The sequence below is a fragment of the Physella acuta genome, unplaced genomic scaffold, assembly GCF_028476545.2.
Source record: "Physella acuta isolate Inbredline_101_S28 unplaced genomic scaffold, ASM2847654v3 ptg001418l, whole genome shotgun sequence".
NCBI classification, from domain to species: Eukaryota; Metazoa; Mollusca; class Gastropoda; family Physidae; genus Physella; species Physella acuta.
The window spans coordinates 48,435-61,890 of record NW_026732933.1 but is presented as its reverse complement, the minus strand read 5'-3'; the positions used below and the strand labels follow the sequence as shown (position 1 = coordinate 61,890).

General features: G+C 38.9%; 1 protein-coding gene across 2 annotated transcripts in view; it reads left to right on the top strand.

Moving 5' to 3' along the window:
• The first annotated feature begins 324 nt into the window (after window positions 1-324).
• Window positions 325-13,456, top strand: part of LOC131927558 (T-box-containing protein TBX6L) — a 36,174-nt gene continuing 23,042 nt past the window's right edge. For both annotated transcript variants that reach the window (XM_059283267.1, XM_059283266.1), the window contains exons 1-3: window positions 325-1,165; window positions 5,709-5,846; window positions 6,402-6,582. In XM_059283267.1, coding sequence (XP_059139250.1) covers window positions 1,093-1,165; window positions 5,709-5,846; window positions 6,402-6,582 — 392 coding nt within the window. In that variant the 5' untranslated portion in view covers window positions 325-1,092. The remainder of the gene's footprint in view (window positions 1,166-5,708; window positions 5,847-6,401; window positions 6,583-13,456) is intronic.

Genomic DNA, 13,456 nt, shown 5'->3' with positions numbered 1-13,456 from the left:
CAGGCTCAAGTTGCCGATTGATTTTTCCCGTGTCAATTTCGTCTGTTGTTTTTCAGTTTTTCATTGGCTGGTGGCAAAGTTGACACTGCTTAACCCCGCCCACTCGCGCGATGTCTCATTCTCGGTGTGTGTTGTCGTGATCGCGCGGTGAAATACGGGTCACACTGGGCTACGGGAAACGGTCTGTGTGTCGGGTCCGCCTTGCTGGTTGTCAATGATTGCAGGGGAGCGACCTGGTCGGCGCGTGGGGTTTGAGGACACGGTGGGCGGGGCTACCGGAAGGTGGACACGGGAGGCTGGGCCGGCGAGATTTGTCACTCCTGTATGGACCAAGTGCGAGCGTCCACACAGCAAGGGCGACATTTTTTCTCACCGGCAGGGTGGCATCTAACACAGTCGAGCAGCACACCGTCCTGTCGCTAGCCACACCGTCACGGACCGCAGTTGTTAGCTCGTGCTTGACGTCTGCTCAAAGCTGACCGGCTGCAATCACCTCCTGACGACAAGCCAGCCTAGCCTGGCCTGCTGCACGATTTGATCGAGAAAAAAGGTGCACAGTTTTTGTCAAACGCGTTTCGATTTCTCCAGTTGTTGTTAGTTTTCGCGCCATTGGATGAAGCAGAAGTGGCTATCGTCTGTGAAAGAGATCTGTGAATTTTCGCCGTTTTCTCCAACAGATTGTAGATCTATCAGGTCTAGAGATTTATTCGGAGTTGGGCGACCAATATTTACAATATAGATGAAAAAGTTAACAGGTTTCTTAATTCTTGGATTAAACTCTTTTATTTCACGATGTGGCAGGAATTTCTAATTAACATATTGGGTAAATTAGTCTCAAGTTGATACAAGCAAATTACTTAAATCTCTGGAAATATTTTTTTTAGTTATTAAGGCTTGACTGGATTTCTAGACTCTAGATCTAGAATAGATCTTTTTAATCTAGTTTTCCCAAAGGTTTACAAAAGAAATTTTTTGGTCATTTCGGCTTTTGGAGGTTAAATTAAGCCTTTATTTACCGGACTGAGAATTGACTGGATTTGGAGGATATACTGACCACTGTCATCTGCAGCTACACCCACCCAGGTGACACCCATGCATCACCCAAGCTACTACCCGGGGCAGGCCAATACAGGTGTCTCACCTTTTTCATCCTCCCCCCACACAGGTAAGTCAGTGCTATGTCTACCTTGATTTTTCAAATACTTTTGCTACAACTCGATGTGCGCTTATTAACAGAACGGGCTTAAATTTAGATGAAAAAAATATTTTTGACCGGGTGGGTATTTGAACTTGACGACAGCTATCAACAGTTAATTACGTCTTTGATTGGGTTGTGTATTTTTTTAAAACTGATTAGGCTACATATTTGAGCGGCTGGTGTGTTCAACAGTTAATTACATACAAATATTCAAATATCATTAAATTAACATTGTACATCCCTGAATGTCGATCGTCCCTAATTAAAAGTGAAAAAAATGCTATATGTTTATGGCTCGAGGTTTTATTACAACTCACCCGTTAATAGAAATCGATATCGGCTTCAAAAACTCATTTTATATAATTTAAAAAAAAATAATTTTTTTTTTTTAATTTTCAAGCTAAAACGCAATCTAAAATTTACCAGCCTGTTAGAACTGTAAGGATTAAAAATTATGTTTTGTATTTATTTGTTGAAGGTATTGTTTCAATTATTTAAATGGTTTTAACGTAATCTACTATTCCATGTTTCTAAACCAAGACCCCCGTCGCGAGCACATGTTGGGAACTCGTGTATGTAAATGGTACTTCATAAAATTTTTTCTTCACTTTACTCATGATGCCGCGATAAAAAGTACTCGATTTTTTAAAATTTAAACCGGTCACTTCAGTACGATGGTCAAATAGGTTTAGCTTTAAATGACACAATCTTTAATGGCAAAGTTTAGCCGTTTTTTTCCCCTGAGATGGGGGAGGGTATGTGTGTGTGTGTGTGTGACACAAGTGATTAAAATATAAAAATTCTATTAAAATTTAATTTCTATTTCTTATCCCACTTCAAGAAAGTCGATTTCTTAATTTATTACAATAATTGGAAGAAAATAATTCACTAAAATAATTAAAACTTAACTAACACAGTACATAGAATTTCAAAAATATATAGGAAGTAAATTTTTCCGTCGAAATTTCAATTAAGGGGTGGCAGTCAATGCACAGACGTGGGGGTCAGACAATGGGATCAGTTGCTGGAGGGGAGGGGGGAGGACTAACGCCACATATGGTCACTCTCGGGATGGTCAGTTGTCGGCACCACAGCAACCTTCAGATCTGCCTCACCGCTTGATCTACCCAGTCCGCGTGTAATTGGTCCGGCGGTGCCGCGGCTTTGATGTTGCATGCTACAAAGTGTGCGGTGCCGCAGATCGAGGTAGTTGTGTCGCGACACTTGTGTCCATGTTAGGGAGTGTCACGACACTCCCATACTCCGTACATGCTAACAATGGAAGCATCCGGCCAATCAAAATCTAATTAAAGTTAAAGAAATGTCACATGGACACTATATTAATCCACTCGCACGCCTTATAAAGAGGACACATACTATCATCATTATTTCCGTTTGGTGGACTTTCCGTCCCTAGCCTTACACGATTAACTCTAACCTTAAATTCAGCTGTGGATGATACATAGCCCCAGTCAAACAGGTAATATTTGAAAATCTTTTTACTTTCAACGTTCTTACATTTTACTTTTCTTGAGCCGACAATATCTACATAACAACGCGCGCAATGTTTACATAATTATGTTACCTGTTGTTTGTTTTTTTTCAAATTTAAGTATTATCGGATCCTTTTCAATCTCATAATTTTAATTTATATATATATATTTTTTTTGTAGTTCGCAATAGATACTTTTTAAAAGTGTGTCCGACAAATCAGATAAAAATAAAAACGTGTTGACTTTTTTTAAAATGATGTAATTATGTAATGAATTCGTTCGGTCAGTCGTCGGCTTGCTGTCTTACTGCTTGAGATCTGCCTGGTAACATTTTCTCTAAACCAAACCATAACCACGCACACACAAACAAACAAAAACCAAGCTCAAGAATGAAACCAGTGGTGTTGATGTGAAGACATAAATCACCTGGGTTGTTTTATTGTTGTTTATTAAATATCCTACTCATATAAGGCAGCGAAATTTGTATATCAATAATGTCAATTTAACATTATCAAATCCGTCACAAAAAAATTGACAAATATAAGTTATCTTTTCCCATTATTACCTCTGTAATCTAATAAAATATTAAAAAGAACCCAAGTTATTAAAAGCGAATTTATTATTTCGCAGAAGAAGTTATTTCAAATCGACTAGGTCAAATTCAAAGAGCCAAATTGATCAGTTTAAATAAATTTAAATTTACAATCCTCGTAAAAGTGGGAGGGCAAATATCACCACGACAAAGAAATGTTTAGTTTCTGACGCTGCTCTTAAAGCTCAGCCTAGCTGCTAGTAGAATGTACACCACTCTAGTCTAAGCAAGTTGGTTACAACCGTGTTTTTCTCTGTCTACACTTGGACAATTTAAGTCAGAGGCAAACTTCGGTCAAGAGATAATTTTTGTCGCGTTCATTAAAATCAGGGGAGTTTACAGACCCAGGGGTAGGGCAAGAGGGGGAATTTGCCCCTTTTTAATATGCCCCAGCTCCCACCAAGTTATTTTTAGCCCAAACTTCCACCAAGTTAGCTCCGGCGCAAACCAAGAATTACACATTTGAAAATACCAGCTCGACTATTAGTAGTTTAGCTCCACACTTGTAGCGAAGATAAATTACCTACACGTAGGCCCAGGCCTGATTCTCATATCGTCAGGTTGTCTTCAAACTCTTCAATCCCTTATTTAATAAAATTCATAAAAATATCCTAGTTTAATTCAGACGAAATGACCAGTTTTGCCAGAATGTCATGGTTTAATTCAGACCAATTGATCAGACTCATCAGAATATCATGGTTATGGGACATTGTCTTCATCTTATACATCCCATATGTTAATTGTACCTGTCGCATATGTGCATTAATCACCACATACGGTTTCCTCATGTGTGAGCTATTGTCATTTATTACAGGAAGTCAACTAGATTGAAAATATGGTGCAGTCGTCCAACATGTTTTGAATAGAGTGTTGGACGAGAAAACTAGATTTAAAACATAATATCGGACTGAGTCCATTAATTTTAAGTATAACATTGGACGAGTCCATTAATTTTAAACCATAACGTTGGGCTAGTCCACTAGATATAAAGCACACTACCGTACGTCTTACATAATAAAACTTAACCTTGGACTTAAGAAAAACACTATTGACCCCTTACAAATCATATGTTAAAATCGATGGTAATTTAGGACGTTGAATTTAGTCTAAAATTTTGTTAAAACTTTCTGTTAAAATCGATGGTAATTTAGGCCTTTAACTTCGGTCTAAAATTTGGTTGAAAACCTGTCAGTTTTGTACTTAACGCTTGTCATGGGAGTTACCTTTCTTGGTGCGCTTTCTCCGACATTTATTACCTCCCTTTTTCATATTTTCTTTAATTAAAATATTAATAGGATCGTCATTTTCTGAGGTTAATTAATACATCGGAAGGGTTATGCGGCACGTCAATCAAACGTTAATTAATGACGTAAGATGTAAAGGTGCGATAAAATGGAGGTGTTGTTTTTGGTGACAATAACAGCCTGAAAATTGATTTTCGAACGAGAAAATTTTAACACGTTTAATTTAATTAGATAATTAATGTTCTTCTTTAGATCGCTTAAATACATTTTGAACATGCGTGCGATCTTGAAAGGTTCTAGCGGTGATGTATATAGGTGAAACATTAATGGGGTCATTTTGTAATTTTAAACCGCGTTTTGTGAGGAAAATGAAAATGAAACTTTAGGAGTTACCGAACCTTGCATTGTCTGACCTAAAAGCTTAATCGATGAGGGAGTTACATTAAGGTGGGTGATGCGATTTTATGAAGCTATATAGGGGGGGGGGGCAACGTTTTCATCTCTATTAAGCATTGTTGTGTTGGAATATATTGATATAGGTAGGAATATACTTAGGTATATACATTTTGGTACATACACGTATGTGTGTGTGTGCGTGTGAAATTATTTTGTGTTTAATGAAGGGTAGTATGAGCAAAATTATTGTGATAAATGTGCTTCCATTTTAACGTAAAGAAATTTATTCAAATATCCTCGGAGCAGTGTTTCTTACAGACATTTTTCTCCGTGGGTAGGACACTAAAAACTTGAGGGGTGGGGGGAGGGGCTCAAATTTCCGGAAGGGGAACAGGTTAAAACATATGTTTTGACATAAATTCTATTTCGTTCGGGGGAGGGAAATGTCTGAAAGAAAATGCATCGCAGGAAACTGCTTCTGTGTAGCGGAGGAGAGTTTTAAGCCCCTAACTTTATGTTGGCGTTGCTGGGGCGATGAACTAACGCCATACCTCTACTAGTGCTGTAACGTGTATGGATGTAAACATAGGCGTAATGATACATACAATCTTAATCTTACATTTCTTATTGTGTTTGGTGTCGTCCCCAATATTAACATCGTCGCTAATCGTCTATATTCAATGTAATCAATAGTTTAATGACGACAAAAATCTATCTAATACAACTCACAACAAGGGCGACTACCGCAGCTAGTTAATGCATGTTTATCTTCCCTTTGATTGCAGCCAGCCAGGCCAGTATGTATGACGACGAGCTGTTCACCCAGAGGGCGCGGGCGTTCCCCCTGTCCCACGGGCTGATGCCTACCCCACAGTTCTCGCCCTTCGCCTTCTCCATGCATCACGACCCTATGTCGCTTGCTGGTAAGTTTGTCAATTTGTAGGGCTGTTTGTAGCGACATTGTTTGTAGAGGCCATGTTTGTAACGGACATGTTTGTAACGGCCATGTTTGTAACGGCCATGTTTGTAACGGCCATGTTTGTAACTACCATGTTTGTAATGGCCATGTTTGTAGAGGGCTTGTTTGTAGCGGCCATATTTGTATCGGCCATGTTTGTAGAGGCCATGTTTGTACCGACCATGTTTGTAACGGCCATGTTTGTAACGGCCATGTTTGTATAGACCATGTTAGTAGCGTCTATGTTTGTATATACCATGTTTGTACCGGCTATGTTTGTAACGGCCATGTTTGTAACTACCATGTTTTTAACGGCCATGTTTGTAACTAACATGTTTGTAACTACCATGTTTGCAACTACCATGTTTGTAACTACCATGTTTTTAACGGCCATGTTTGTAAAGGTCATGTTTGTAAAGGTCATGTTTGTACCGGCTATGTTTGTAGCGTCTATGTTTGTAACTACCATGTTTGTCCATTGCTGACAATATCTCTCCCCCCCCCCCCCCCCCCCCCACAGTGAGCCAGGGCCAACAGTTTGGAGGCTACCACCACCTTGCCTCACCCGACCACAAGCGCGTGCTGTCCGGCAGCCAGGCCGACACAGTGGACAAGAACATCAAGGTCACCCTGGAGAACCGGGAACTCTGGGGGAAGTTCCATTCCCTGGGAACGGAGATGATCATCACAAAAACCGGACGGTGAGTCCGCCCCGTGTTTCGTACCCCGGCCCTCTTGTGCTCGGTGGTGTTGTTGTTGTTGTCGCACCTGCGGCTGTCGTTCTTTCTTTCCCTTCGTCCTACTCGTTTTCCCAAGGGAAATAATTATAACCTACTTACAGAATAGTCTTCCTTTCTGTCCGCCATTAATTATTCTACAAGCTGTCCACTTTGATCTGACTGGCTACGGTTTTTTTTAAATATTTTTTAAAGGATTTTAAATAGTTTAATACATGCAATGAACGGTTACATGTCCATATAAAAAAAAAGATTTTATTCAATATATCAGTTATATATATATACACACACGCAAACATTTAATGTTGAGAAGCTTCTTTTACAATTTGGGCCTGGTTGGATGTTTGGGTGGGATAAAAAAAAAATTCTGCGAGTCACGTCGCTGTACTTCGTGTTGATTGTGTGGGATGGTGTGTGATGGTTAGGGTGGTGTGGGATGGTTAGGGTGGTGTGTGATGGTTAGGATGGTGTGTGATGGTTAGGGTGGTGTGGGATGGTTAGGGTGGTGTGGGATGGTTAGGATGGTGTGTGATGGTTAGGATGGTGTGTGAGGGTTAGGATGGTTGGGATGGTGTAGCAAAGACTACGCCTGAAAACAAAACGATGGGCTAATTCTGTGACTTTTGTCACATAATCATGTGCACCTTTCTTATGGATCGTATTTTTTCTTGCATTCATGGTTTAAACTAAACACGTCTGGTTGAAGTTGAAGTAAAATATTTTTATTTCTTGCTCAAGTCGACTGGCTTAGCAAACATATACTTTTGCCCAATTATAATCAATTTCTTATTTTTAAAATAACATACGAACTCGCAATTACTTTAATTATGCTTTATTTATTAACAAACATTGTTTGTATTTGGGTAAACCTTGATATGGAAATGTCTGTGAAGTTTATGACATCATTCAAACATGGATTGCATTATTACTAAATTGGTAGACTCGTCTTATTGTATCAAGCAAGAAATTATTTCTATATTCAGCAACAGTTGCAAAGAAAAAAAACAAAACAAGAAACAGTTACAATAACAAGCGCCAAACTCTTATAAAAACAAACAAAAAAACAGTTACAATAACAAAGGTAGATCAAGTAAAATAACAAACAAGAAACAGTTACAATAACAAAGAAATTGTTACAAAAACAAACGTAGAACACGCAAAATAAACCAAAAAAAAACAGTTACAATAACAAAGGTAGAACACGCAAAATAGCAAACAAGAAACAGTTACAATAACAAAGAAATTGTTACAATAACAAACACAAAACACATGAACAAAAAGAACCACTTATCCCAGGAATCTAAAAACTCGAATGTCTCTTGACTTCTGCAACGAACCAATAACTTACCGTGACAGCCGCGGTTCAGATGTGTCACTATTGGGCAAACAATGGTGGCTGGGTACTCGGCTACACAACTCGATAGCCCGCCCGCCCCCGCCCGTGGCCGCACGGGTGTACGTTTTCCATGTTAATAGACGCACACGATACGGCACTGGCCATCTTAATAGACACACGCGAAACCCGGTCCGGTTTTTTTATTCGCCTGGGACACCGGCACCCAACAATGGAACCGAATTATTTTTTGCCCATTTTTCGGATTGTCATTCGGAGATTAGTTTACTGGAACAATGCGTTTTACGGTACGTGGTTTCAGGTAGGCGGCGTCAGGCGCGGGGGTGGGTGGAGGAGGGGGGGGGGCATGCTCAGATTGTTACAATTTTTTTTGTGTAAGAATGGTTACATTGGAGGGAGGGTACGAAACGTTAGATTAAAAGGTAAGAATTGCTAGAGTACACATACACAATGTGTGTGCGTGTGTGTGTATTTCACTGCCCCAAAGAACAGGTCCGATTCTATGTACAAGACTTTAAGGTTTATATTCATAGCTCATTAAAATCTGAGTTACACAAACACTGTTCACATGAATGGTTTGATGACTATCATTAATTCATTAATTACCGATTTTTGTAATAAAGTTTGTCCCTGTAAAAAACTTGCTGGGTTTAAAAGCATGATAGAAATCTGACATTGAAAAAAAAAACACGAGTTCCTCATTAAGCTAATTAACCTAATTGCAAACGATGTAAAACTGCTCCGGGTGTATGTCCCGCTGTCGCCACGAATTCCCACAGATTCGCCACGTCGTCGGCTTGTCGCAGAAAATAAAACTTTCGCACGTCACGACAATACTTTGTCCTCGATTTACGGCTGAATTCAAGTGTCAATCATGATTGTTGCCGTCGATCCTGCGATTGCCGGGTGGAAACCGGCAAAAACAACATCGTTGTTTGAACATAAAACCGGCTTCGCGCTTGGCCCCGTATTGATAGCTCGGCTTATCGCCGGCCAGTACGATATCCATTACAATAGCCGCGGCCGTAGATCATAGCTGGGACGAAAATAGCCGGGCGGAAAGACAACACGGCGCTGTGGGAACCAGAGCCCAAACGTCGGTTTAACTGTCTGCCGGGACGTTACTGTGACGTCACTTCCGGAAGTTTAGGCGGCGATGAGCCTCCAAGATTGGCATTAAGATTACGACCGTAATTGAGATTAAAACAATGATTAAGATTAGGGAAGGATTATGGTTATAAACTACGGTATCTTTAATCAGTGGAGTGGTTGAACATTTTATCCCCCCCCCCCTTCTTATCATAGCAATGCCTCGCTTGTCGCCTAAGGTGTCAGTGGGAAGGTTCTGGATGGTAGGGTCAGTTTTAGGGAGATGGAGGGGGTGTTGGGGTGTCTGTATGTCTAGCGAGGGACTGAGTAAGGCAATTGTAACATTTTAAAGTTATCCTTTACAGCCCGAGTTGTATAGACGTAGAGTGACACAGGGAAAAACGTAAGTTTTAGCGTAATGACAAATGATGGCGAGGAGTTCATTATCTTTTCATGTTCGTGTACTGGACATGGGGCAGAAGAAGTAGAGTTCGTCTGTTTCAATAACCTTAGAGCATGAAGGGATAATGTGGTCAGCAATACACCCAGCTGCCATTATTTCCCTAACCAGAGCTGGGTGGACTCAGGGATTCGAACTCGAAGTCTTTGAGCCAGCAGTCAAACGCTCTACCATTTGACCACAGTTACCGAATTAGTAGCGTTTATCGTGTCTAGCGCATTTTTAAGCTTTAGAAAAACGTTGTACCCAGCCACCATATACACAACTATTTCAGTGAACTCACAAATACCACCGTTAATTGTCTGTTAACTTCTCATATAAAACCAACCCGCTCTGGTCCGGCTAAATACCGAATGCATTGTTTCGTAGATCAACAACCGAAACACACCCTAGACCCTGTCGCGACAGTGTTTAGTGCCTACTACATCAGCCACTATTAGCCTCCGTCAACTTGACCTCTGACCATTGTCCATTTTTAAAAAAAACGGGACAATACTCCTGAGTTTTCTATCCCGTTTAAATTTAATTCTTTGTATTCCTTAACAATGCCCTACTCACAAAGACAGCTACGTCCAGACACCTACCTGACCTCCCCACAAAGACAGCTACCTGACCATCTCGCTACAAGACAGACCAGTTAATTTGACCAGTGCACAAAGCCCGCGGTCGTCTATCGATAATTGGTGTAAAAACAAAGTGCCCAACGTCTCTCTACACTGGACCCCTCTGTTGTTACAACGGCCCTTAAGTCTGGCGCCTTCCCTCCCCGCTAATTGTGTTCATATTCATGCCAGTACATCACTCATTGAGAAACAATTGTCACATTTTTGCTACTTACATTTTGCTCCTTATATTTTGCTCCTTACATTTTGCTCCTTACATTTTGCTTGATTCTAATTTCCGTTTAGGACTAATAGTTAAAATTTTGGCAGTCCGTTCCTTCAACTATAGTTTTTTGTTAAAGCTGTGGTTAATATCAAGGTTAGTTGTAGGCTTAGCGATAACAAGCTTGTTTAAAATAAAGTACGAATTATATTTATTTTATAATATATTTTACTGATCATTTATTTAACCTGAACTATTTTTAAACTTATTTTTCTTAGGTCACTTAGGTCAATTTTTGTAACCCAGTTTTGAACCTTTTTTTTTTTTTTGTGATCGATATCTTTCACGTTTTTCTGATTAATGCATCCAATTTTTTATCTTATGGGATATTAAAACAGTCATTAAAATTTAATTTAAAGATCACCAAATTCGTTAACATTAGGGGAGATAACTAAGGAGTACAATCAATGGACTGCTCAAGTGAGTTAGAGTTCACGAATATTGGGTATAAATCTGAGACCCGTTCTGATATGTGTCACAATAAATCTAGATATATATGCGAGTAATATATCGAAAGACGTTGTTTTAAACCAGTATGTTAATAGACGTGAGAGGTGGCGACTTGATTAAGAAAGGCAACAATGGAAATATTTAAAACTAACAGTGCTAAAAGTTGAATATAAAACATAATAATAAATACATAAAAACGTTTATAATTGCAAGCTTTTATAAATGCACTAAAAAGAAGAAAAGAATACATTTTGTATTAATTAAAAAATAATTTTTAAAAATATAATAAATCTGCGGTTACTTTATATATAAAAGAAATTACTTTAAAAAACAACTAGCGCTTGTTAAAGATATATCTACATAGACCAACGCTTTTACTAGCAGTTTCGACAAAAAGACTTTTTTGGTGTTGTCTAAATGTACTTTAGCACCGAGCCCCAGTTGCAGGAGTAAAAACAAAATGGCGCCACCTGCAGTGGTTTAATGAAGAGTCTCTAATATTATTGCATTCACCGGCGTCATTGGAGATAGGGCCAGGGGGATAAAGAGCGATGAACCCTCAACAATCTACCCCTATATTCGTATTTTATGCCCCTTTTAAAAGCTAAGTACTCCAAATAACGGCAGATATAATCAGCGTTCACACCACTTGGCATTGTTTGTTTAGCGTCATGTGGCGGGGATTAGCGCATGCGCAGATTGACTTCCTGCTCGCGCAGTGATGCTTCACTGAATTAATGATCTCTTGTTTTGCTAGGATCACGTGACCTAAGCCCCCTACCCCATTTTTTATCCTACCTCCCTTGATTATTTTTTAATTACTTTTTTTTTAATGGACGAACTTTATTGCTTAATGAGGAAGTACTTTTCTGTCTGATGGCGTGCCACGTGACTCCCGTGTTGGATCTCAGTGTCGTCTTGACAATAGGAACAGTCGGATGAATATAAGATGGGGGGGGGGGGGGGCGGGATGAGCGGACGGGCATGATAACGAAACGTGTATCAGTTAACTGACTGCTCTTTCTTGAAGAAGACGTGTTGAAGCAGCACCATTGTAGACAATGCCACAATGGTTGCTACTTCAGTTATATAAAGTTAACACTTCCGGTAGTATCGATATCGCCAGTACATGCAAGTATCGAAAGATGAAGCAGACGATGAATAAATAATTGACCGACACTGTTACTTGTGGATGTCGTCGGGGGAAAAAATCCTAAGCCAGAATCTGTTGTTTTTTTTTTTTTTTTTTTTTTTTTTGTTTTTTTTTTTTTTGTTTTTTTTTTTCCTTTTTCCAATTTTAAAAGTTCTATTTATAGATCATAGATGTCGCCGCGTCACTCCCTTAGTGGACTTTTTAAACGAGTTCACTATTTCATTACTTGTATCACAGGGTTATAGATCTAACGTGAATCTTGTATCGAATTTTTAAATTAATTATTTGTCCATGCGTCTTTAAGGAAGGTCTTTGACACGCATGTAAAACACAGGTAAAATGTGTCATTTAATTGATCACAATTGTGTGAATTAAACTAACAATATAAAACCGCTAAGCTTAGAAGTTATGATGCTCGCAAGACACGCATAACGAAAAAATTATCAATTTCTACTTAGTTGAATGGTCATAGTAGGACATTAGTATGTGTTGGGATTTCTTTGGTAGCACATTTTGATAATTTTATTCTATTTAGGACTTTTTCACTTATGTGTATAACGTTTACATCACATGTATGCACATTCATATCAATTTATCACATTTATTTCTGATTTATGTCACTATAATATACATTTCAACAAGCATATATCACATTCTAATAGTTTATTTATGTGTTCATGTCAGTATCACATTCATATCACATTTATGTCACATCAATGTCACATTTTTATGACGTTATAAACAACCTTGTATAAACCAGTAGGTCATTACAACTGTTTCGATTATCTCTAACTGACCTTAACTACCGATAGTCATGTGACATGCTTGTTAAACAAGCTGTGACGTATGGTCAATATTTTATCTTAGCCATGTTTACATACAATCCCAGCTGACATCGTTTTAAAAAATATTCCCAACTAATTAAGACCAGACGTAATGAGGCCATGTGGCGTGAAGAGATTTCCATACTGGCTTTATATAGGTGGTTTTCTCCATACTGGCTTTATATAGTTGGTTTTCTCCATAATGGCTTTATATAGGTGGTTTTCTTCATACTGGCTTTATATAGGTGGTTTTCTCCGTACTGGCTCTATATAGGTGGTTTTCTCCATACTGGCTTTATATAGGTGGTTTTCTCCATACTGGCTTTATATAGGTGGTTTTCTCCATACTGGTTTTATATAAGTGGTTTTCTCCATACTGGCTTTATATAGGTGATTTTTTCCATACTGGCTTTATATAGGTGGTTTTCTCCAAACTGGCTTTATATAGGTGGTTTTCTCCATACTGGCTTTATACAGGTGGTTTTCTCCATACTGGCTTTATATAGGCGGTTTTCTCCATACTGGCTTTATATAGGTTGTTTTCTCCATATTGGCTTTATATAGGCGGTTTTCTCCATACTGGCTTTATATAGGTGGTTTTCTCCATACTGGCTTTATATAGG